The 25,723-nt window shown below is 43.7% G+C and overlaps 1 protein-coding gene across 3 annotated transcripts in view; it reads right to left on the reverse strand.

Annotated features, from left to right (window-relative positions):
- LOC121004843 (alpha-2-macroglobulin-like protein 1) overlaps nucleotides 1-25,723 on the reverse strand; it is a 263,914-nt gene that overhangs the window by 189,123 nt on the left and 49,068 nt on the right. For all 3 annotated transcript variants that reach the window (XM_040437234.1, XM_040437235.1, XM_040437233.1), the window contains exons 3-8: nucleotides 7,544-7,703; nucleotides 6,714-6,766; nucleotides 6,407-6,427; nucleotides 6,073-6,226; nucleotides 5,901-5,985; nucleotides 723-846 (exon numbers count right to left, since the gene is read on the reverse strand). In XM_040437234.1, coding sequence (XP_040293168.1) covers nucleotides 723-846; nucleotides 5,901-5,985; nucleotides 6,073-6,226; nucleotides 6,407-6,427; nucleotides 6,714-6,766; nucleotides 7,544-7,703 — 597 coding nt within the window. The remainder of the gene's footprint in view (nucleotides 1-722; nucleotides 847-5,900; nucleotides 5,986-6,072; nucleotides 6,227-6,406; nucleotides 6,428-6,713; nucleotides 6,767-7,543; nucleotides 7,704-25,723) is intronic.

The following is a 25,723-nucleotide window of genomic DNA, read 5'->3' on the forward strand; positions in this document are numbered from 1 at the left end:
CGCAAAAACTGTGGCTCAGATGCGGACCAGAACAACGGTCGTGTGCATGAGCCCTAAGGCCTTATGCACACGATCATTCAGTTTTTTGCGGTCCGCAAATTGCGGATCCGCAAAACACGGAAGCTGCCCGTGTGCCTTCCGCTATTTGCAGAATGGAATAGACAGCCCATTGTAGAAATGCCTATTCTTGTCCGCAAAACAGACAATAGGACATGTTATATTTTTTTTGCGAGGCTACGGAACGGAGCAACGGATGCGGACAGCACACGGAGTGCCGTCTACATCTTTTGCGGCCACATTAAAGTGAATGGCTCTGCACCTGAGCCACAAAAACTGCGGCTCGGATCCGGACCAGAACAACGGTCGTGTGCATGAGGCCTAAGGCAGAGCGGCCTGGGTATACCTGATTTATAGGGATTTGTGACAAATAAATGCATAACTAATCAAACTTCTTGTAAAACTTCGGCAAAGATGCCAAATCATTTTTTTTTTTAATTCGCTCATCTCTTAGCCCTTTACTTTGTACAGATGTCAGTCTCTGTGGAAATGTAAAGTGGCAGGTTTCCTGCTCACAGTGAGTCCCGTCAGATAGAAGCCCTGATGGCTCATGTGTATATCTTATCTCTAAACTCCTGATATAATTATTTAAGTTAAATTCTAATCAGTTTGATAAATTATTTATTCAGTTAGGTGATACTTTAGTATGAAAAATAGGACCTCACCTTTCCAGTGAAATTAGCACATATTGTCGGTTCACTTGAACCCCTCCTCATATAATAATATGAAAATGATTCACGGCAAATAGAAGCTGTAAAATCCCCTTGTACTGGCTTTCCATATGTGTACCTAAAAATTAAAAGGAAATAATGAGAATACACTTCAATAAGACAAATAATTAGAAAAAAAAGCAAAGGCATAAAAGGTATATAAAAGATTGCGTATTTATTATGATGAGCGAGCACCAAAGTATTCGTGTGCTCGGCCGAGCACCCAAGTATAATGGAAGTCAATGGGAGACAACCAGGCACCCCATGCTCGGAAGAGAAGAGGGTGTCTGGTTAATAAAAAAAGGTTAGAAATTCATGGAAAACCCATCAAAACTGTTTGGAAACAGCATTAATAGGATAGCTGGATACATCTTAGACTCCTATTATGTACGACATACAATAGACAACCACACAAAAGCTATATGCCAAAAGGCAGGTATGTGCAAGCCATCGATCTATCTAGGAGTCAGATAACAGCCAGCACACCTTACAATGGCAGCCTTGTGTACTATGATATTTTCCAAACTAGCTCTCATCTGACTAAGAACCAATAAACCTCAAAATTATTTTGTATCTGTTGGATGGCTTGGGTGGACCTGCACTCCAAGATCAATATCATTAGGGCGACAAATAGTTTTCAAATTGTCCTAATATAATATTCAATAACCTTTCTATACAGTTTTGATATGTAAAAAGCAATTTGCATAAACATGGGCTTATGGGAAAGACATGCAAATGAGCAGAATCTGCCTTGTTTTTCAGCTGTCATAAGACTATGAAAACCAATAGATGGAGTTATTGAGTTATGAGCAGCGCCCTCTATTGGTTTCACAGTCTTATGACAAGTCTAATATTCTACTAAATAGCGCCATAGTCGTCTGACAAGAATATTAGACTGAGTTTTAAGACAAGCCTTTTTTTGGAAAATTCACGATAAAAATTAGTTATTAGAATATTTGCGATCTACATTAAGATGATATCTGACACTGGGGAAGCTGGGTAATAACTCGCAATCTAAACTGAGTTATTACCCAGCTTTTCCAGTGTCAGATATCACTGACTTACTACATAATTATTACATAATATTCTCTATATTGCTATATATTCATTTTTTAGAATATTACGAATATTCTAAAAAACGAATATAAAGCAATATAGCGAATATGATCTCAGCGAATAGTCTTGTCATAACAATATACAACTAATAGAGGGCGCTGTTCATGAGTCATGATTCATGAATCATGATTACAGTGCCCACTATTAGTTGTATAGTGTTATGACAAGACTATTTGCTGAGGTCGCACCAGGATCCAATGGAGAGCCCTGGCAAACTGGTCGAACAGCCAGGGGCTGCTCTTAAGCGATTGGCAAAATAAAACCTGTTCAACCAATTGATACCATAGTACCTCTAAAGATGCGGGTGGACTGGCAGAAGCTTAAAGGCGTCAGCTATATCTACCTTGGCAAGCCAAGACTTAACCCCAGAATGGAGGATGAGCTGAATTGCCTCCTCTACTGATGAGTATTGCATAGAATACTCCTCAGACGGAATGAGAGAATTAAGGCTTGGGGTGGATGACATATGAGGCGCTGACAGGTCGTAGATGAGGCGTTTTTTTATTGGAAGATTGTTTAACAACCAGCCCAATAGGGTTGATCCGCCAGGACTGAAATGGAATGTGGAGGAAAGGACCAATAATGAAACCCTTCTCGACTTCGGAACGAAGGAGGGCATCCACGGCCTCAGGGTCACTGAAGGCCGGACGCAAATTGGGACCCTCCCAGGACCGGTGAGGCAGTGTGATGAGTCCTGTGTGGAAGCCCTCCCAGAACCCGGTCAAGAGGAAAGCCACAAAAAGACGGTCTGGGTGATCCTGCAGCAGAACAGCCAGAAGGTCTACATCAATGTTGGCTAGTCAGGAGCTCTTAGAAGATTTCCTGGTACAGGCCGAACGCGGATGAGCCCGAAAGCATGCCAAGCAGATATAAAGAGCTCGACAGGCGTTAAAGGCACAACCTCCCGCGTTGAAGTTGTTGCAGACCTGGCTGCTACCTAAATAGACAATTGGTCTGCCTAGCTTGTCTAAAGTCGCCGAGCTCTTGGCGGCCCCTGAAGTACTAGGACCAGCTCCTGTCTGGGAAGGATGAGCCTGATCGGGACACCAGTCAGAGGACTGGAAGATAGACTGACAAGAGGCACAGGAGGGAGCTCTGAGACCAGCAAAATGATGGCAGAACAGCTCCATATCGAGATCGGCCCAATTAGTTATGAACTGAAACTGCGACAGGGCTGCAGCAGCCTTGGCGGAAAAAGACCTGTAGTAATCATAGAACGCTGAGCCACCGTACTTGTGGCCCAGGTCCGAAACCCGATACAGGTAGGTATCAAGCTCCTCCCTCCTGGAAAGATGGGCCGAACAGACAATGTCCCAATACAGGCTAAACGCCAGGACAAACTCGGCAATGGACAGTTTTCGATTAAATCTGGCATCTTTGGCTTTCAAGACCACCGAGACCTCCCCACAATTAATGATCCTATTCTCCGAGATGTCCTGAGAGGCGATGAGGATGGAGGCTAAATTCACATCCTTCCGAGCCAAGATGTCCCTTTTAATATGCTCGGGGATGAAGTGAGACGGGGCAATTTGAGGACTAGGAGCTGGCCTACCTGCCACATCCGGAGGTGGGGTGGGTACCACCACCGGCGAGGGTGGAGCTGCATAAGGACTGGCCTCGAGAGCTGCAACCCTGGCCTGAATGTCAGATATAGAACAGACCAGCCCGCTAATGGAGGACTGAATCTGGGACAGGGCTTGCTGGATGGAAGGCGAGCTAGACTGATCTTCCGCTGAACTCGGGGCCGTCATTAATAAGCGGTATAATTCCGCCTTGCGGGCCGATGCAGGATGACGGATCCCCTGACGGTTGAGCTCGGTGATCAGCCTAGGCACAGTCCAGTTCCTCAAGGAAGCGCTGCCGGAGTGACCAGAAGCCGATGTTCCAGGAAGGGAAATATTGTCTTCCATCTCTGACACGTGAGACATCCTTGACCTGCGGAAAAGCCAATGAGAGAGGGAACGAAGCTGAAGGAGAGAGCGAAAGAACAGCCGAGAAGGAGATGAAAGTGAAAGAAACTAGACAAATTAAGATACTTACCCGATGAAGCCTAAGACCGAAGAACTGGAGATCCGATTCCGCTTAACGGTCCGCTTGCGGACCGGCAAGCTAGAGAAAAAACCCAGACCTTCAGAAGAGGGGAAAAAGGAACACCGCCCTCAGCGGGACCGAGCTGAGCCTGAACTTACCTTAGAGAAAATTTAAACGGACCGAACCCACAATCTGAAGATAACACACATGAGGACCAGTTAATCGACAGCTGGGAAGAAAACGGGAGGCGATCTCCCAGAAGGAGCAGTGACAGGTGAAGGCACAGAAGAACGAACCGACTGGAAAATAAGAAGCATAGACAAACTGGACCCGTGACCCGCAGAGAAACAGGGCGGCCGAGGAAGCTGAAAACAGACCTGGGCGATCCAGGAGGAAAGATGACCCTAGGCGAACTAGGGAAACCGGACCTGGGCGATCCAGGAGGAAAAGAAGAACCCTAGGCGAACTAGGGAAAGAGGACCTGGGCGATCCAGGAAGAAAGAAGAACCCTAGGCGAACTAGGGAAACAGAACCTGGGCGATCCAGGAGGAAGGAAGACCTGGGCGATCCAGGAGATGAAGACGTGAACCGGGCGAACCGGGAAGAAACGGCCCTGGGTGATTCAACCTAGAACAGGACGACCCCTGTGAAAGAGAGTGAACCCGGGCGAACCGGGAAACCAAAAACAATGATAAGTAATGGAGAGGGGACGCTGTGAGCCGTCAGAACTCGGGAGAACCGGGAACCGAGGTGTAGAGAGGACAGAAGACCTGAAGAGAGCTGACATGGGAGGAAGCTAGAACGGAGGCCTGGATGATCCTGACAATACCGGGATGTGGAAACTAGAAACCAGGAGGCGGAACTATCCCAAGTGACGTGAGGTGACAAGAGGAACACAAAAAAAAAAACTGTACATACCGGGGTATCCTGTGGAAGCCGCGGAGCTGGAGCGGCGACCAGAACGCACCTGGTGAGGGCGCTGGAGCGGTGGACAGCCGGAGCCGTGGAGGCCGGAGCCGTGACCAAAACGTACCGGGTGAGGGCGCTGGAGCAGTGGAGGCCGGAGCGGTGACCAGAACGAGCCGGGGAGAGCGCCGGAGCGATGGTGAGCCGAACGCTGAACTTGTCAGGAGGAAGCAGAAGGGGCGGACCCGGAAGTGAGGTAGCTGCTTGAGCGTGACCGGACAAGACGGCACACCGCAGGAACGCCAAGCTGGAGTGAGGTAAGCGCGGGGCTAAATACTACATGCCCCTCCCACAACTACAGGCTGAGCTTCAGCCTTAACTATATGTGCTATATGTGTGTGCGAATATTCTTTATAGAGAATACTGAATTCATCTTCCCCCCATATAACTCAGCCCCCTTACCAGACCTATCCATTACAGTTTACATTACAGCACCATCCTTTCTTCAGTCTTACAGGTCTACTCTCTGGGGATAACATTTGATTCTGCTCTGTCTTTCAAGCCACACATCCTAACCCTTACCACCACCTGGCTCTTTCAAAATTTCTAATTTACTCTCCTTCTTCAACCCTGAGTCAACTAAAATGCTAGTGTACACCATTGTTATCACCCGCCTGGACTACTGTAACATCCTCCTCTGTGGCATCCCATCTAACACTCACACATCTAAACTCCCCTCTGCTGCCCTCGATTCTCTTCTGCCTTTCTCCTTTGACAGTCTCTTTACTGACTCCCCATTTCCCACCAAATTCAGTTCAAAATACTAACAATGACATAGAAGGCAGTCCACAATCTGTCCACGCCTTACATATCTGACCTCCTTTCTCACGTGCATTCCCCCATATTCTGGAACTCAATACCCTGGCATGTCAAACTCCCCAACATTTAAACCAGGAAACCCACCTCTCCAGTAAAGCCTACTACTTGCAATAAGCATGCTGCCATCACATGGAGCTACTGCACCATAAAAAGTATCCTTGGATCAAATAAAGCCAAAATTGAACAATTTTTTTTACTCACTTGGCACAAACTTCAGCTGGAAACGTTTCACTGTTATACAGAACATATTTAGGTAACTTGATATTGACCTTAAATTTTGGAAGTACTGAAAAGGACATAATAGATACAGATTAGAGATGAATAAACAAACACATGTTAGATATTAGTATTGAGCATATAGACATTTCCTCACCATATTCCTCTACACTGAAGGTATGAGATGTATCTTTCAGTTTAATGGTGTATTCTCCCAGTGTGGGCTCAGATGTCAGATCTAAGGAGAGCTCAGCAATTCCCTGATTGAGTTTCACATTCAACCATTGATTAATCCTATTTTTGTCTGGGTCCTAAAAGAAATAACCTCAGTTGAGCAAAGCTTGTATTATAATCTTCTAAAAAGCAAAGTAAAAATTCACCAAATAAAGCACACATTCAAAAGGGGTGATATGGATGTCTCTGTATGTTGTTATTATTATTATTATTATTATTATTATTATTACTTAATTTTATTTTATTTCTTTTCTTACCTGTACTTCAACCACCGGGATCTAAGAAAAAAAAACAACATAGATTATTCTTGGGTTCTCTGCCCATTTTGAAATAAAAAATGATGTGGAATTTAAAACTTTGATTGGATTTATTAATCTACCACAAATATAACTTAGGGTTCTAGGGTACAGCAGTACAATGCAATGAAACATGGCATGATTTTTTTCTGGAGGCAATATTCAGTTGGAGGAATATCAATACAAAGTCCTTATAACTGCCGTCATTCACATAAAATCTGAGACATTTTATTTTTCTTAACTGCTATTAGTTTTACTTTAAACTTACCAAAATATTTTCTGGTTTGAAATCTTCGTTAATGGACAGAATCCTGAATTTTACTGTTCCAAAAAAAGAATAAAACAAAGTCACTGGAAAATTCTTTAAAACATTAGAATTTTTTTCTACAATGAATATAGGCAAGTATGGAAGCTTCAATATAAATAAAATATGGGGGACATTTATCATTTGCATTTGTTTTTGTGTTAGCTTTAGGACTGCTTTGGTTTGTATGTATGCCCCAAACTTATGAAATGGCGCACCTTGATAATATATTGGGGATCAGTGCAATGTGGTCTACACCTATATACAGTTTGTTACAGGGGGTTGCCTGGCATGGAGTTTCAAATTTTATGTGGCGTCACAGTGTGCTCTGTATAGAACAGGAGTTTTAAAGAGGAGAAAGCAGCTTTTGACTGGGGGAAAATTCAAGCAATCTTCAGAATTGCAATTGACATTGCTTGGGCTGTTAATTTTTGTCTATACAAGAGGACGCTGCATACATAGGACTTATTTTTCCTCTCCATTGCCACCAATGCTGGTAGGTGCCTAATTGGCTTGTTTATGTGGGAAATATCCTGTGTCTACTACAAAAAACTGTACATATACCTGTGATTACTAACACACAGTAGTGTAGGGAGCAGCAGTCGGCCATGCTAGTTGGATTCTGGACATTGATAGTTAGCGCAGTCATTATGCACACTTTATCCTTGGAATTTGTTATTGAGCCAGCTAGTGGTTCTGACTTGTGCACTGCTGCACTACCTTTTGTGATCGTGCCAATGATTTTATTAGTGAACGTGACAACTCATTCAAGATCTTTCTTTATTTTTTCTTACCAGCTTGTCCTGGTTTGTACACGGCTTTGTCTGTCTGGACTAGAATTTTGGATAGCTGCTTCTTTACTAGAACTTTACTACTGTTGGTATGGGATTCCCCTGAACTTTTAAGAGAGAAAGTTATTGTACCGACTGCCTCATTTTCTTCAGGATTGGGAACCTACCAAAAGAAAATAGATATTGTTATTTATGTTGCAGGGTAAAGATAACTCATAGACAAATGAATTGTACCTTAAATGAATGCATAAAAACAGCTAACCAAGTTTATATAGCATCTTTGTAAAATATATTCTTTTGCCGTTTTTACTGTAATGGGATTGATTGTCTCATGAATACAAGCCTTTTCCATATACACTAGGAACTATGTGCATCATAAAGGAGGTTGAGGGTTTGGTATGGTAAGTGCCCCTACATGAATAAGATTGTAGAGCCACTATTACAAATTTGATAAACATCCGATATTAATAAGCAGCATTTAAATGTAACTCTGACTGAACATTAAAGGTTAAAACACTGGAATGAGTTTACATAGCCAGGATTGGCTCTCCTATAGGCATTGTCCATTGAAATATAAGTTTAAAAAATTTGAGCTGTGAAGTTATTATGCAAATTTGTAATGGACCCTGATTAAAAATTGTCTATTCTTCTCTCATTTCTGCCATGTCCCATGTCTTCATAGTTTTGAAGTATGTGTATGCTGTTTAGTTTTGTCCTTGCAATCTCTCTGCAGCCAGGCTCTGATGTAATGATCTCCTCCCTTCTCTCTATTGTGACATAATAACAATGATTCATTCTGAAATAAACCTCATTTGGATTCTCCATACATATATTTTAGTGGAGTTGAACATTGTCTTAAAGATGGTACGCCAAAGGGAGAAAAATAGGGCTCGCACTCAACAGTATTATAAATGTATAAATTTTATTAGCGTCTCCATATGAGACAAATCACAATAAAAACACATAGAAAACAGTAGATGGTGATAAACAAGCACACAAGATGACACGGAGCACAAATAACACCTGGAATGGCAAATGGATGCAAATAATGGGTGTATAAATATAGCACAAATGTGCATATAGGCCAAGCAGGATATCAAAAATACCAAAAATATATATAGTCAGGCAAAACTATGGAAGCTAAATGGAGGTATCACATATAGTAACCAAGGCTTGCGTGAAACGTACGTTGGGGTTGCTGTAGCACTATACAGGTATTGTGTCTATGGCTCTACAGTGAACTATTTAGCTTTAGGTATCCATGTACTCTGTTACATCTGCACTTTGCACTTTATATGTACACCTTGGTTACTATATGTGATACCTCCATTTAGCTTCCATAGTTTTGCCTGACTATATGTATTTTTTGTATTTTTGATATCCTGCTTGGCACATTTGTGCTATATTTATACACCCATTATTTGCATCCATTTGCCATTCCAGGTGTTATTTGTGCTCCGTGTCATCTTGTGTGCTTGTTTATCACCATCTACTGTTTTCTATGCGTTTTTATTGCGATTTGTCTCATATGGAGACGCTAATAAAATTTATACATTTATAATACTGTTGAGTGCGAGCCCTATTTTTCTCCCTTTGGCGTACTACCATACGTGCTGGCTCTGCATGGGTACTCACTTTTGTGAGTCATTCATTATTGGTGCTTATTGTCTTAAAGATGATTGAGGAGTATGTAGCACAGGACAACTATAGACATATTGTGTCTTGAACACATTGTGTAAACGCTGACTAAATGTTGAGTGAGAACAATTCCATCCCCGTTGTTTGCAGACCAGAAGTCCTCTAGTTCTTCTAGTACTCGACACACAAGAAACTGCTCTACCTGCTCCTGTGTCGAGACACCATGAGCAAAGGATATGGCTTTCTTCCCTGGGTTTCAAACCACACTTCTTTGGCCCTACCTCTACAGTCATGACACTCTCCCCACCATTCTCGCCCCCACCATCTAGATGCTGAATTTTAACATACCATCATGAAGCTGTAGACATGCTTTTTGTATTACATACCTGCCAACTTTCCAGGAAACTCTGGAAAAAGAGGATTTCCCAGGTGCCGGGAAACCCTCCCAACATCTCTCGGAGAGCTGCCCTATTTGCGTGAGGCATCAGGACTTGGATCATTAGATGCATTCCTGGTGCCCAAAAACACACTGAGGGGAACAGGATAGTAACACTAAAAGGGGTTGGTCCTTAAGGGAAAGAGGGCATGGCTGAAGGGTTGCATCACTAGGGCGATAGACATCCCATAAAATGAGATGTGTGGAGGGAACGTGGCCAAAAATTTTCAGCAGCTTCCTGCTCACCTCTCCCCTCCTGCATAAGTGGCTCAAAAAGTTGTCAGATATGAAAAGCAGTAAATACACATCACTTTGTGAGGGGAGATGATGTATTGTCCTGCTCTGTGACAGCCGAGCTCTACCGATGCCCAAGTGAGATTGTATACAGAGCAGATTTGCTCTTTGGAACACTGCACATTCCCTGATGTCTCCCATACATCCAGGGGAGGAGACAGCTCTGAACTGTACACAGCCTCACTGTGGGCATCGATTGAGAAATGCTGGCACAGAACAGGACAATACCTCATCCCCTCCTCACACAGCAATTTCCTTGTCCATACCACCTGAGCAAAGGGTACCTCAAAATTGTGACTTTGGGGTTTCATAAGTAGTGATGAGCGGCAGGAGTCATATTTGAATTCGCGATATTTCGCGAATATTTCGTAGAATATTCGTAGAATATTTGCGAATCCAAATATTCGTTAGGAGTAGTGTTGATTGCGAATTTTTGTAATGCGAATTTTCATAATGAGAATAAATGAGATCGTGAAAACTCAGATCCGATGGTATATTCTAACCCCCAGGCGTTCCCATGGAGACGGGGACGCTTGCCAAAGTGGAACAACTGTACAGATTATAGAACAAAAGACGAATATTCTAGAAAACGAATATATTCATTTTTAGAATATTCGTAATATTCAAAAACAAGAATATATAGCAATATAGCAAATATTAGAAAAAAAATATTTAGCTAATATAATGCTATAATCTTCTTTGTCTAATAGTTGTAATTTTTTTCTCATCTGAAGTTCAGATTGGAAAAAAATGACAACTATTAAAAATAAAAACATTATAGCACTATATTAGCTAAATTGTTCTACATTTTTTTTTCTCGAATATTCACTATATATTCTTGTTTTTTCCATCTGAAGTCATGATTTCTCCCTGCTTAAGTTACTTAAAGAGGACCTTTCACCTGTATAAACTATGTTTACTGAGTATGCTGCCATATAGATCGGCGCCCGGGGATCTCACTGCACTTACTATTATACCCGGGCGCCGCTCCGTTCTCCCGTTATAGGCTCCGGTACCTTTGCTCCTTAAGTTATAGTAGGCGGGTCTTCCCTTGTCCTGTGGGCGTCTCCTTCTCCTAGGCTGCAGCGCTGGCCAATCGCAGTGCACAGCTCACAGCCTCGGAGTTTTTTTTCTCCCAGGCTGTGAGCTGTGCGCTGAGATTGGCCAGCGCTGCAGCCTAGGAGAAGGAGACGCCCACAGGACAAGGGAAGACCTGCCTACTATAACTTAAGGAGCAAAGGTACCGGAGCCTATAACGGGAGATCGGAGCGGTGCCCGGGGATAATAGTAAGTGCAGTGAGATCCCCGGGCGCCGCTCTATATGGCAGCATACTCAGTTAACATAGTTTATTCAGGTGAAAGGTCCTCTTTAACCGCCTCACGTCCGCCCATAGACTATAAACGTCCTATGGGTGGACGTCTATTTCTGACAGCACGTTTTAAAACGTCCTGTCAGAAATAGCAGCTGCACGCTAATCGTGCAGCTGCTGATCGGGTTGCCCGCTGTCAGTGACAGCAGGGCAACCCTAAGACAAGGCAGGGACAGTTCCCAGGTGTCCCTGCCTTCACGATCGCTGCAGACACAGCGCTCACCGAGCGCTGTGTCTGCAGAGCAGGAAGCGCTGTGCGCTTCCTGTTCCGGCCCGGCGGTCATGTGACCGCCGTGACCGGAGAGTGCAGGGGCTGTGTGAGGTCTCTCAGAGACCTCGATCAGCCCTGCACTGAGGCTGTACAGCGCAGGATTGCTGCTGTACAGCCTCTATAGGGGTGCATTTGTCCTGTAACTGGGGCTACTATCTCAGCCCCAGTTACAGGAGAAATCAACTGTGAAAAAAAAAAGAAAAAGTGAAGCAAATGTCCCCCAGAGGTCTTGTATGACCTTATGGGGGACGAAAAGTGTAAAAAAAAATAAAAAAAATAAAGGGTTGAAAAAATAAAATAAAATAAAGTTTCACATGTAAAAAAAAAAAAGTTCCCAAGTTAGGAATAAAAAAAAAAAAATTAAAATAGAAAAAATAAAGTAAAATAGACATATTTAGTATTGCCGCGTCCGTAAAAACCAGCTCTATAAAAATATCACATGACCTAACCCCTCGGATGAACACCGTAAAAAATAAATAAAAAAAACTGTGTCAAAACAAGCAATTTTTGTCACCTTGCATCACAAAAGGTGCAACACCAAGTGATCAAAAACGCGTATGTCCCACAAAATGGTACCAATAAAACCGTCACCTCATCCCGCAAAAAATGAGCCCCTACATAAGAAAATCTCTCAAAAAATAAAAAAACTATAGCTCTTAGAACATGGAGACACTAAAACATAATTTTTTTGGTTTCAAAAATGCTATTATTGTGTTAAAGTGAAACAAATAAAAAAAAGTATACATATTAGGTATTGCCGCGTCCGTAAAAACCAGCTCTATAAAAATATCACATGACCTAACCCCTCGGGTGAACACCGTAAAAAAAAAAAAAAAAAAACTGTGTCAAAACAAGCAATTTTTGTCACCTTGCATCACAAAAGGTGCAACACCAAGTGATCAAAAACGCGTATGTCCCACAAAATGGTACCAATAAAACCGTCACCTCATCCCGCAAAAAATGAGCCCCTACATAAGAAAATCTCTCAAAAAATAAAAAAACTATAGCTCTCAGAACATGGACACATTAAAACATAATTTTTTGGTTTCAAAAATGCTATTATTGTGTAAAACTTTAATAAATGAGAAAAAGTATACATATTAGGTATCGCCACGTCCGTAACAATCTGCTCTATAAAAATGTCACTTGACTGAACCCCTAAGGTGAACGCTGTAAAAATAAATAAATAGAAACTGTGCTAAAACAACCAATTTTTTGGTCACCTTGCCCCATAAAGTGTTATATTGAATGATCAAAAAATCATATGTACCCAAAAATAGTACTAATAAAACTGGCACTTTATCCCCTAGTTTCCAAAATGGGGTCACTTCTTGGGAGTTTCTACTGTAAGGGTGCATCAGGGGGCTTCAAATGGGACATGGCATCTAAAAACCATGTGGAGTTCCTTTTCTTCTGCGCCCTGCCGTGTGCCCATACAGCAGTTTACGACCACATGTGGGGTGTTTCTGTAAACCGCAGAATCTGGGTAATAAATATTGAGTTTTGTTTGGCTGTTAACCATCGATGTGTTAGAGAAAAAAATTGATTAAAATGGAAAATCTGCCAAAAAAGTGAAATTTAAAAATTAGATCTCCATTTTCCTTTAATTCTTGTGGAACGCCTAAAGGGTTAACAAAGTTTGTAAAATCGGTTTTGAATACCTTGAGGGGTGTAGTTTCTACAATGGGGTCATTTATGGGGGTATCCACTATGTAGGCCCCACAAAGTGACTTCAGACCTGAACTGGTCCTTATAAAGTGGGTTTTGGCAATTTTCTTAAAAATTTGAAGAATTGCTTCTAAACTTCTAAGCCTTCTAACGTCCTAAAAAAATAAAATGACATTTCCAAAATGATGCCAACATAAAGTAGACATATGGGGAATGTTAAATAATAAATATTTTATGAGGTATCACTTTCTGTTTTAAAAGCAGAGAAATTGAAATTTAGAAAATTGCGATTTTTTTATATTTTTGGGTAAATTTGGGATTTTTTCAGAAATAAAGGTGAAATATTTTGACTCAAATTTATGACTATCATGAAGTACAATGTGTCACGAGAAAACAATCTCTGAATGACTTGGATAAATAAAGGCGTTCCAAAGTTATTACCACATAAAGTGAGATATGTCCGTTTTGCAAAATTTGGCCTGGTCAGGAAGGGGGCAAAGGGCCCAGATGGGAAGTGGTTAAGCAAGGAGGAATCATGACTTCAGATGGAAAAAAAGACGAATATTCTAAAAAATGAATATATTCGATATAGAGCTATATATTCATTTTTCGAATATTAGTAATATTCTAAAACAAGACTATATAGCGAATATTCGGAAAAAAAACGAATGTAGAACAATTTAGCTAATATAGTGCCTTAATAATTTTTTTTAATAGTTGGAATTTTTTTCCAATCTGAACTTCAGATGAGAAAAAAATGACAACTATTAGACAAAGAAGATTATAGCACTATATTAGCTAAATTGCTCTATATTCCTTTTTTTTTTTTATATTCGCTATAGTGCTATATATTCTTGTTTTTGAATATTCGTGTTTTTTTTTAAATCTGTACAGTTGTTCCACTTTATCATACTACTCCCCAACAAGAGTCCCCATCACCATGTGAAAGCCTGGGGGTTAGAATATACCATCGGATCTGAGTTTTCACAATCTCATTGATTCTTATTACGAAAATTCGCATTACGAAAATTCGAATTACGAAAATTCACAATCAACACTACTCCTAAAGTCAAAGATATTGCAGCCTTCTCATTGGCCCACAAGCTAGAAGCAGGGAGGGATCATGTGTACTGATTGCCGAGCAAAAACATGATTCCTCCCTGCTTCTTGCTTGTGGGCCAATGAGTCATAGCACTATATCGAATATATTAGTTTTTTCAAATATTCGGAATATTCTAAAGCAATACAGTGAATATTCGAAAAAAATAACTAATGTAGAGCAATTTAGCTAATATAGTGCTATAATCTTGTTTGTCTAATAGTTGTAATTTTTTTCTTATCTGAAGTCCAGATTGGAAAAAAATTTCAACTATTGAAAAAAAAAGATTATAGCACTATATTAGCTAAATTGCTCTACATTTGTTTTTTTTCCGAATATTCTCTGTATTGCTATATATTCTTGTTTTAGAATATTACGAATATTCGAAAAAACTAATATATTTGTTTTTTCGAATATTCGTAATATTCTGAAACAAGAATATATAGCAACATAGCGAATATTCTAAAAAAAAAAAAAATATAGAGCAATTTAGCTAATATAGTGCTATAATAATTTTTTTCAATAGTTGACATTTTTTTCCAATCTGAACTTCAGATGAGAAAAAAATGACAACTATTAGACAAAGAAGATTATAGCACTATATTAGCTAAATTGCTCTATATTCCTTTTTTTTTTTTTATATTCGCTATAGTGCTATATATTCTTGTTTTTGAATATTCGTGTTTTTTTTTAAATCTGTACAGTTGTTCCACTTTATCATACTACTCCCCAACAAGAGTCCCCATCACCATGTGAAAGCCTGGGGGTTAGAATATACCATCGGATCTGAGTTTTCACAATCTCATTGATTCTTATTACGAAAATTCGCATTACGAAAATTCGAATTACGAAAATTCACAATCAACACTACTCCTAAAGTCAAAGATATTGCAGCCTTCTCATTGGCCCACAAGCTAGAAGCAGGGAGGGATCATGTGTACTGATTAAAAAAAAAATCTCGAATATTCAAAATTACGAATATATATCACTATATTCTAAATATTTGCGAATTCTCGAAGTGCCGATATTCGCGATAAAAATTTGCAATTCGAATATTCGTGATCAACACTATTTATAAGCTGTAAGCCATAATCATCCAAATTATAACAAATAAAGGCTTGAAATATCTCGCATTGCATGTAATGAGTCTATCTCATATGTTAGTTTCATATTTTAAGTTGCATTACTGAAATAAATACATTTTGCACGATATTCAAATTTTTCGAGTTTCACCTGTATATACGTAGCTGGTGGGGGAGGGGGGGTCAAGTCAGTGTGTGTATTGGGGCTGAGAATGAAGAGAGGAGGAAGTTAATGGAGGATGTAGAAATTTGTTTTTCCACCGAAATAATGCACAAAAGATTTTACCACATATAACTGCAGCGCTAAATGCTGAATGAAATTAGTTTTTTCACCGAATTAAGTCACAAAAGATTTTACCACATATAACTGCAGCGCTGAACGCTACATGAAATTTGTTTTTCCACCGAAATAATTCACAAAAGGTTTTAACACATATAAGTGCAGTGCTTAACGCTGAATACATTTTTTTTTCCACCGAAATAAGTCAAAAAAGATTTTACTGCATATAAGTGCAGCGCTGAACGCTGAATGAAATTTGTTTTTCCACCAAAATAATTCACAAAAGATTTTAGCACATATAAGTGCAGCGCTGAAAACTGAATAAAATTTATTTTTCCACCAAAATACTTCAATAAAGATTTTACCACATTTAACGGAGCACGGAAATGGAAAGGGTCTTTAGATTTCCCCCTATACGGACGTCTCAGAAATAAACTGCTGCTCCTGACAGCAGTTCCTGGGAAGGTCATGGAGCGTTCCGGTGAATACCTGCTACTTCCCGGGCAGGTAGGCTGCTGCGAAGCAGGTGCTCTACTCTGGGCACATTTGGCTCCCAACCTCCCACTGCTGCCACCCTGCTGAATCCCAGCAATGCTTTCAACACATCTAACCGCCAACGTGAACTGAGAATGTATTTTTCTGTTTGCACTGAATTAGGATAGGCCACTAAACGCTTTCAACACATCTAACCGCCGTCAACGTGAACTGAGAATGCATTTTTCTGTTCTGTTTGGACTAAAATAGGCCACTAAACGCTTTCAGACATATAACTGCCTCCGACGTGAACTGAGAATGTATTTTTCTGTTTGTACTGAAATAGGCCACTAAACGCTTTCAACACATATAACCGCCGCCGACATGAACTAAGAATGTATATTTCTGTCTGTACTGAAATAAGCCACTAAATGCTTTCAACACATATAACCGCCGCCGACGTGAACTGAGAATCCACTTTTCTGTTTGTACCGAAATAGGCCACTAAACGCTTTAAACACATATAACCGCTGCCGACGTGAACTGAGAATATATTTTTATTTTTGTACTGAAATACAAAATTGTCATGGTCTTACCTGCTTGCTGCTCTCCTTCGTTTGACATGTGCTGGCGGCCATCTTGGGTCCTGGGTTTCTTGTAGCCTTCCACCCTGCGGCTCCTCCTTCCCCTGGGAGGAGCTGGATGCCTAGCTCATATATATAGGAGGTCTGTGGCTTCAGTTCCTTGCTTGGTCCTCTTGTGTTCACATGCTTCTAAGACTGCTGCTGCTTCTGGTTCCTGATCCTGGCCTCGTCTGACTACCCTGCTGGTTCCTGATCCTGGCTTCGTCTGACTACCCTGCTGGTTCCTGATCCTGGCTTCGTCTGACTACCCTGCTGGTTCCTGATCCTGGCTTCGTCTGACTACCCTTCTGGTTCCTGACCTCTGGCTTCGCAAAGACTCTGCTCGGTTTCACCATCCGTTTGGACTTTTGCTTTACAGCTTTATTTTCAATAAAGCCTTCTTATTTTCACTTATCTCTTGTTGTACGTCTGGTTCATGGTTCCGTGACATTAGGACCAAGCCATGAATTCTGACGGTACAGGGCCATCCTCGCTACCCACGCTGGTTGCCAGACTTGATCAGCAGGATCACCTGTTGGGTCGGTTCGCTGTGGCGTTGCAAACCCTGCTTGAACGCACGGCTCATTTCGCTCCCGTTGCCGATGGGTCGGTTGTCGCTCCTGGGCTCGCTCCTACTGCCGCTCCGGTTGTTGCGCCAGAGTCTACCCCGACACCTGTTGTTGCGCCTGCGGTGTTTCGGGGTATGACCGGTTCTGCCCCTCTTCCACAGCGCTTTGGGGGAGAGCCAACTCAGTGCCGAGGTTTCCTTAACCAGGTGGGCATTTATTTCGAGTTGCTGCCACATGCCTTTCCTACTGAGAGATCAAAGGTGGGCTTCTTGATCTCGCTGCTCTCGGACAAGGCCTTGGCCTGGGCCAGCCCTTTATGGGAGAACAACAATCCGGTGGTTGCCGAGTTTTCCGGTTTTGTTGCTTCTCTTCGGAAGGTATTCGATGTGCCGGCTCGTGCTGCCTCTGCTGCGAAGCTCCTTATGTCCATCAGACAGGGTTCACGATCCGTAGCTGAATACGCCATTGAGTTTCGTACCCTGGCAGCAGAGGTGGGCTGGAATAATGAGGCTCTGGTCGCTGCTTTCTCTCATGGTCTCTCGGATGCCTTGAAGGATGAGGTTGCAGCTAAGGACCTACCAGTTGAGCTCGAGTCTCTTATTTCTTTCCTGATTTTGATTGACACCAGACTCAGGGAGAGACCTTCCTTTAAGGAGAACCTGCGGAGGTCTTCTAACAGATTGGTGCCTACGTTTGCTGTCCCACCCGTGCCTCCCTCTCCTCCCACGCCTCCTGGGGATGACTTGTCTGGGGGTGAACCCATGCAGCTGGGGTTTGCTCGCCTGTCCGAGGGGGAGAGGGCACTCCGGAGACGCGAGGGCCGATGCATGTACTGTGGTCTCGGTGGGCATTTTCGGTTGGCATGTCTGAACCGTCCGGGAAACGCTCGTACCCTGAGATCCTGTCGGGGGCAGATCTTGGGTGGAGTCTCCTCGTCCCCGGTTTCCCGTGTTGACAAACCACTGATCACTGTTGTCCTCTCCTGGGTCGGGGGCTCGGTGACGACCCAGGCGTTGGTGGACTCTGGTGCTGGTGGTTTGTTCATTGATAGTGTGTTCGCTGCCGCCAATTCCATTCCTCTGCAGGCTCGAGGTTCCCCACTGGCTCTTGAGGCGATAGACGGCAGACCCCTTCTGCCGCCACACGTGACTCATGAGACCCTTCCAGTGGGAATAGCCATTGGTGCCGTTCACAGAGAGTCGGTCTGCCTCCAGGTTATTTCGTCTCCACACTACTCGGTGGTCTTGGGGTACCCCTGGCTCCAGAAGCATAATCCGACTTTCGATTGGAGATCGGTCGAGATCCTCTCGTGGTCACCGCAGTGTGGGGCTAGTTGCATCCATGGGTCTGTCAAGTTGCTGTGTACTTCCTCGGACTCTCTGTTGCCTCCTGAATACGAGGAGTACCGGGATGTATTCGATAAGGTGCGCGCGGTTGCCCTACCTCTGCACCGCCCATACGATTGTGCCATAGAGTTACAATCTGGTGCCGTTCCTCCTCGTGGCAAAGTCTATCCACTGTCGGTAGCGGAGAATGAGGCCATGGAGGAGTACGTGAGGGAGGCGCTTTCACGCGGACACATTCGCAAATCTTCGTCCCCGGCAGGGGCTGGATTTTTCTTTGTGAAAAAGAAGGGCGGTGAGTTGAGGCCTTGCATCGATTACAGGGGTCTCAATCGCATCACGATCAAGAACGCTTACCCGATACCCTTGATTTCCGAGCTGTTCGATCGCCTTAAAGGGGCCACGGTCTTTACCAAACTCGACCTGAGGGCGGCATATAACCTGGTAAGGATCAAGGCGGGCGATGAGTGGAAGACCGCGTTTAACACCAGGACCGGTCATTACGAATCCTTGGTTATGCCCTTTGGGTTGTGCAATGCGCCCGCAGTCTTTCAGGAATTCATCAACGATGTTTTCCGTGACCTGTTGCAGCAGTGTGTGGTAGTCTATTTGGATGACATCTTGGTATATTCTGAATCCATGGAGGCCCACATTCTGGATGTCAGACGAGTGTTGCAACGGTTACGAGAGAACAAGCTGTTCGGTAAGCTTGAGAAATGCGAATTTCACCGATCCCAGGTAACCTTCTTAGGTTACATCATTTCCGCTGAGGGGTTCTCCATGGATCCTGAGAGGGTTTCGGCTGTCTTACAGTGGCCCCAGCCCAGTGGTCTTCGTTCCCTGCAGCGCTTTTTGGGCTTCGCCAATTATTATCGGAAGTTCATCAGGGACTTTTCCATGCTGGCCAAGCCTCTCACGGATCTGACCAGGAAGGGCAGTAATTCCCAGGTCTGGCCGCTCGAGGCCATCCGAGCTTTTGAGGCCCTAAAGTCCGCCTTTGTGTCGGCTCCGATTCTGTCGCATCCCAACCCTGGGTTGCCCTTTGTCCTCGAGGTGGACGCGTCTGAGACGGGAGTAGGCGCCCTTCTGTCTCAGCGTAGAACACCAGAGGGTCCTCTGCTTCCTTGTGGGTTTTACTCCCGGAAACTGTCTTCCGCGGAGTGCAACTATCAGATTGGTGACAGGGAGTTATTGGCCATCGTGCAGGCCCTTAAAGAATGGAGGCACTTGCTCGAGGGTTCGGTGGTTCCGGTTCTCATCCTGACGGACCACAAGAATCTGACCTACCTTTCTGAGGCCAAGAGATTGACACCACGTCAGGCCAGATGGGCTCTGTTCTTGTCACGTTTTAATTACGTGGTCTCCTACCTACCCGGTTCCAAGAACATCAGGGCGGATGCCTTATCACGGCAGTACTCCGAGCTGTCCAGGGAGGAGTCGATTCCGACTTCGGTCATACCTCCGAATCAGATCCTGGCCGCCATTCGCACCAGCCTGACCTCTCCCCTGGGTGAGCAGATTTTGGCGGCTCAATCTGGTGCTCCCTCTGGGAGACCCAACGGCAGATGTTTTGTGCCTGAGGAGTTGCGCACTCGGTTGTTGCGAACCTACCATAACTCCAAGACCGCGGGGCATCCTGGAAAGAATCAGCTGTCCTGGGCTGTTTCACGTCTGTTCTGGTGGCCTTCCCTACGTTCCGACATCGCCGCATATGTAGCGGCATGCTCCGTTTGTGCCCAGAGTAAGTCCCCTCGGCACCTTCCGTTGGGCCTTCTGCAACCCATAGCCGCCGGGGAGCGCCCATGGTCACACCTGGGGATGGATTTCATTGTGGACCTCCCTGCATCCCGAGGCCATACGGTCATTCTCATGATTGTGGATCGGTTTTCCAAAATGTGCCACTGTGTTCCTCTCAAGAAGTTACCCTCTGCACAAGAGTTGGCCACGATTTTTGCCAGGGAGGTCTTCCGGTTGCACGGTTTGCCTAAGGAGATTGTGTCGGATCGGGGGAGTCAGTTTGTGTCCAGGTTCTGGCGCGCCTTTTGCTCCCAGTTGGGGATTCATCTCTCCTTCTCCTCGGCCTACCACCCTCAGTCCAATGGGGCCGCAGAACGATCCAATCAGGCCTTGGAGCAATTCCTTCGTTGCTATGTCTCCGATCACCAAGACAATTGGGTTGACCTCTTGCCTTGGGCTGAGTTTGCCAGGAACACGGCGGTGAACTCTTCCTCTGGGACGTCTCCCTTCATGGCCAATTATGGGTTCCAACCTGCCGTGTTACCGGAGGTATTCTCTCCCCAGGATATTCCGGCTGTGGAGGATCACCTTTCCGTCCTACGTGCTTCTTGGGTACAGATCCAGAAGTCCCTTGAGGTCTCTGCGCAGCGCCAGAGATTCCAGGCTGATCGCAGACGAGCGCCTGCTCCTTCCTACCAGGTCGGAGACCGTGTATGGTTGTCCACCCGCAACCTCAACCTTCGTGTGCCCACTCCCAAGCTGGCGCCTCGCTTTGTTGGTCCCTTCCGAGTGCTTCGCAGGGTAAACCCGGTAGCCTATGCCCTTGCGCTTCCTCCTGGCATGCGGATCTCCAACGTGTTTCATGTCTCCCTGTTGAAGCCACTGGTGTGTAATCGTTTCACTTCCTCGGTTCCTCGGCCTCGTCCGGTCCAAGTGGGCAATCGTGAGGAATATGAGGTGAGCAATATCCTGGACTCACGCCTGGTCCGCGGTCGGTTGCAGTTTTTGGTCCATTGGCGTGGTTATGGTCCAGAGGAGCGTTCCTGGGTTCCCTCCGCAGATGTCCATGCTCCTGCCTTGCTCCGAGCCTTCCACGCACGCTTCCCTCAGAAACCGTTTTGTGCTCCGCGGAGGAGGGGCCCTTGAGGGGGAGGTACTGTCATGGTCTTACCTGCTTGCTGCTCTCCTTCGTTTGACATGTGCTGGCGGCCATCTTGGGTCCTGGGTTTCTTGTAGCCTTCCACCCTGCGGCTCCTCCTTCCCCTGGGAGGAGCTGGATGCCTAGCTCATATATATAGGAGGTCTGTGGCTTCAGTTCCTTGCTTGGTCCTCTTGTGTTCACATGCTTCTAAGACTGCTGCTGCTTCTGGTTCCTGATCCTGGCCTCGTCTGACTACCCTGCTGGTTCCTGATCCTGGCTTCGTCTGACTACCCTGCTGGTTCCTGATCCTGGCTTCGTCTGACTACCCTGCTGGTTCCTGATCCTGGCTTCGTCTGACTACCCTTCTGGTTCCTGACCTCTGGCTTCGCAAAGACTCTGCTCGGTTTCACCATCCGTTTGGACTTTTGCTTTACAGCTTTATTTTCAATAAAGCCTTCTTATTTTCACTTATCTCTTGTTGTACGTCTGGTTCATGGTTCCGTGACAAAAATAACACATATAAACGCCGAACTGACTGACTGCTACAGCCGCTACTTCCGCGAACCCCTGCACCACTACTTCTCAGGCAGGTAGGCTGCTGCGAAGCAGATGCTTTCAACACATATAACCACCGACGTGAACTGAGAATATATTTTTCCTTTTGTAGTGAAATAGGCCAACAAACGCTTTCACCAGAAATAAATGCACCAGTGAACTGCGTATATATATTTCTTTCTGTACTGAAATAGGCCACTGAACACTTTTGCCACAAATAAGTGGTGCACCAATGAAATGCGTATATATTTTTCTTTTTTTACTGCAGAAGTGAAATGAGCATATATTTTTCTTGTTGGACTGAAATAGGCCACTATAAGCTTTCACCAGAATTAACTGCAGAAATGCACTGAGAATATATTTTTATTTTTTTAGTGTAATAAGCCCTATACACTTTCACCAGAAATAACTGAACAGTGCAGTGCATATATATTTTTCTTATTTTACTGAAATACGCCCCTATGTTCTTTTTACCAAAAATAACTGCAACAGTGCAGTGCGTATATATTTTTCTTATTTTACTGAAATACGCCCCTATACGCTTTCACCAGAAAAAACTGCAACAGTGCAGTGCGTATATATTTGTCATTTTTTACAGACAAATGCATATTGGGGCGTATTCAAAGCGTATTTGGGCGTATTTTAGTAAAATACGAAAAATATTTACGCACTGCACTATTTAATTGTTTTCAATTTAAAGCATATAGTGGCCTATTTTATTACAACCAGAAATATGTATTCTCAGGTCACTTCTGCGGTTAATTCTGGTGAAAGCGTATAGAGGTGTATTTAATTAAAAAAATAAAAATATATACGCACTGCTGTCACGGCTGAGGATGGGGAAAATCCTCAGCCGTGCGGTATCGGAAGATGAATGGTCAGAGCATGGCCAGGACAGGAATAAGGGAGAAGGTCACCTCCTACACAGCCCTAATTCTGACCCTGTCTCCTAGCCATATGAGCCGACCCTGAAGGTGGGAGGGCTCATACACTGGAACCTGATATTCCTGCTCGCCCTCAGGGTGGCCCTGGACTAGGAGCTGGGTAGACAGCCCGTTCCTCCTGGACACGGAGGAACAGGAGCCTAAAGTGGCCCTGCTACATAGAAAGGGGAACATGAACAGAGATATGGCAGTGACAGGTAAGTGAGACTAGTACCACACTTACCTGCCACAGACACACAACCTGGAACCCACATGCAAGTGCTGCTATCCACAAACAACACAAAGGACACCACACACACAGACATCACATGGGAACCCAGGAAACCATATACTGCAATAAACAAAGACCAAACAAACATCTTCTAAACACCACATATAAACCTATGACCACAAGGGTGGCCCCCACTGGCAGATGGAATACACAGGAGGCTGCTCCAGCTAACCATGGCTGAAGTACCCCTCAGACCAGTGATATTCACTGAGGCTTTATAGGCCAAGTAGCCACAGTCAGACACACCCAGTGTTCACACACACAGAAGGGATTTAACCCTTCCAACACCAGGCAAGGGAAGACGGACTCTTAAAGAGGAATACACACATAAACAAACACACTTCACCTGTTGCCGCGGGCAACGGCATGCGTGGCAATCATGTCCTGGGGATCAGCCATAGGGCTGAGACACTGCCACCACATGCACATTACACCACACGTTGCCATGGGCAACCAAGTGAAGGAAAGTGTCACAAAACACACCATAGGCCGTGACAACTGCACTGCTGCAGTTATTTCTGTTAAAAGTGTATAGGGGCGTATAAAACAATTAAATAGTGCAGTGCGTAAATATTTTTCGGATTTTACTGAAATACTCCCCAATACGCTTTCACCAGAAATAACTGCAACAGTGCACTGAGTATATATTTGTCTTATTTTACTGAAATACACTCCTATACACTTTTAAGAGAAATAACTGCAACAGTGCAGTGAGTATATATTTGTCTTATTTTACTGAAATACGCTCCTATACGCTTTCAATAGAAATAACTGCAACAGTGCAGTGCTTGTATAATTTTCGTATTTTAATTAAATACGCCCCTATACGCTTTCACCAGTATTAACTGCAGAAATGCACTGAGAATATATTTTTCTTTTTTTTACCGTAATATGCCCCTATACGCTTTCACCAGAGATAACAGGTGCAGTGCGTATATATTTTTCTTATTTTTTTGAAATATGCCTCTATACGCTTTCACCAGAAATAACTGCAACAGTGCAGTGAGTATATATTTGTCCTATTTTACTGAAATACGCTCCTATACAATTTTAACAGGAATAACTGCAACAGTGTAGTGCGTATATATTTTTCTTTTTTTTACCGTAATATGCCCCTATACACTTTCAACAGAAATAACTGCAACAGTGCAGTGCGTATATATTTATCTTTTTTAAATTAAATACGCCCCTATACGCTTTCACCAGAAATAACAGCAGAAGTGACCTGAAAATACATATTTCAAGTTGTAATGAAATATGCCACTATACGCTTTAACTAGAAAACAAATAAATAGTGCAATACGTAAATATTTTTCTTATTTTACTGAAATACACCCCTATACGCTTTCACCAGAAATAACTGCAACAGTGCAGTGAGTATATATTTTTCTAATTTTACTGAAATACGCTCCTATACACTTTTAACAGAAATAACTGCAACAGTGCAGTGCTTGTATAATTTTCGTATTTTACTGAAATACGCCCCTATACTCTTTCACCAGTATTAACTGCATAAATGCACTGAGAATATATATTTTTTTTTTTACTGTAATATGCCCCTATACGCTTTCACCAGAAATAACTTCAGCAGTGCAGTGCGTATATATTTTTTCTTATTTTACTGAAATACGCCCCTATACACTTACACCAGAAATAACTGCAACAGTGCAGTGCGTATATATTTGTATTTTTTACTGAAATACGCCTCTATACGCTTTCAACAGAAATAACTGCAACAGTGCAGTGCATATATACTTTTCTTTTTTTATTGTAATACGCCCCTATACGCATTCACCAGAAATAACTGAAGAAGTGACCTGAGAATATATGTTTCTTGTTGGAATGAAATTGGCCACTATACTTTTTAACCAGAAAACAATTAAAGGGATTCTGTCATGACATTTGAGGCCTATAACCTAAACATATGGCCAGGTCCCTACTAATAACCTGAATCCAAAATTGTCCTTATTAAATGTGCCTGTGGCTCTATTAGCACATAAAACAGGTTTTTATAACCTGTCATTCACCAACCTAAGGTGCCCAAGGGGATGTCGCTTCATACAGGGTGCCCGGCTGCAGCCATCTCCGTCTGGTGCCCAGCGCCGCCTTTCCAGTTGAAATCGCTGCCCTCCCTTTCTATAGAGCCGCCTTCCTCACCTCAGCGTCACCTCCGCTCCCTCACTTAGATCCCGCGCGTGCACACTAGGTATAACCTGATGCGCCGTGTGGACTCCTGGCAGCGGCCTTGTTGAGCGAAGTGCGCATGCGCCGTCTGGCGCACTTCGCTCAAACCTGCCTTGACTGCCCTATTGCAGCCATCCTCTCACAGCCGCACGGGATCTGGCTGAGGGAGTGGACGATTTAGGAGGTGGACGATTTCGGAGGCGG

The sequence above is a fragment of the Bufo bufo genome, chromosome 6 (genome assembly GCF_905171765.1).
Source record: "Bufo bufo chromosome 6, aBufBuf1.1, whole genome shotgun sequence".
NCBI lineage: Eukaryota > Metazoa > Chordata > Amphibia > Anura > Bufonidae > Bufo > Bufo bufo.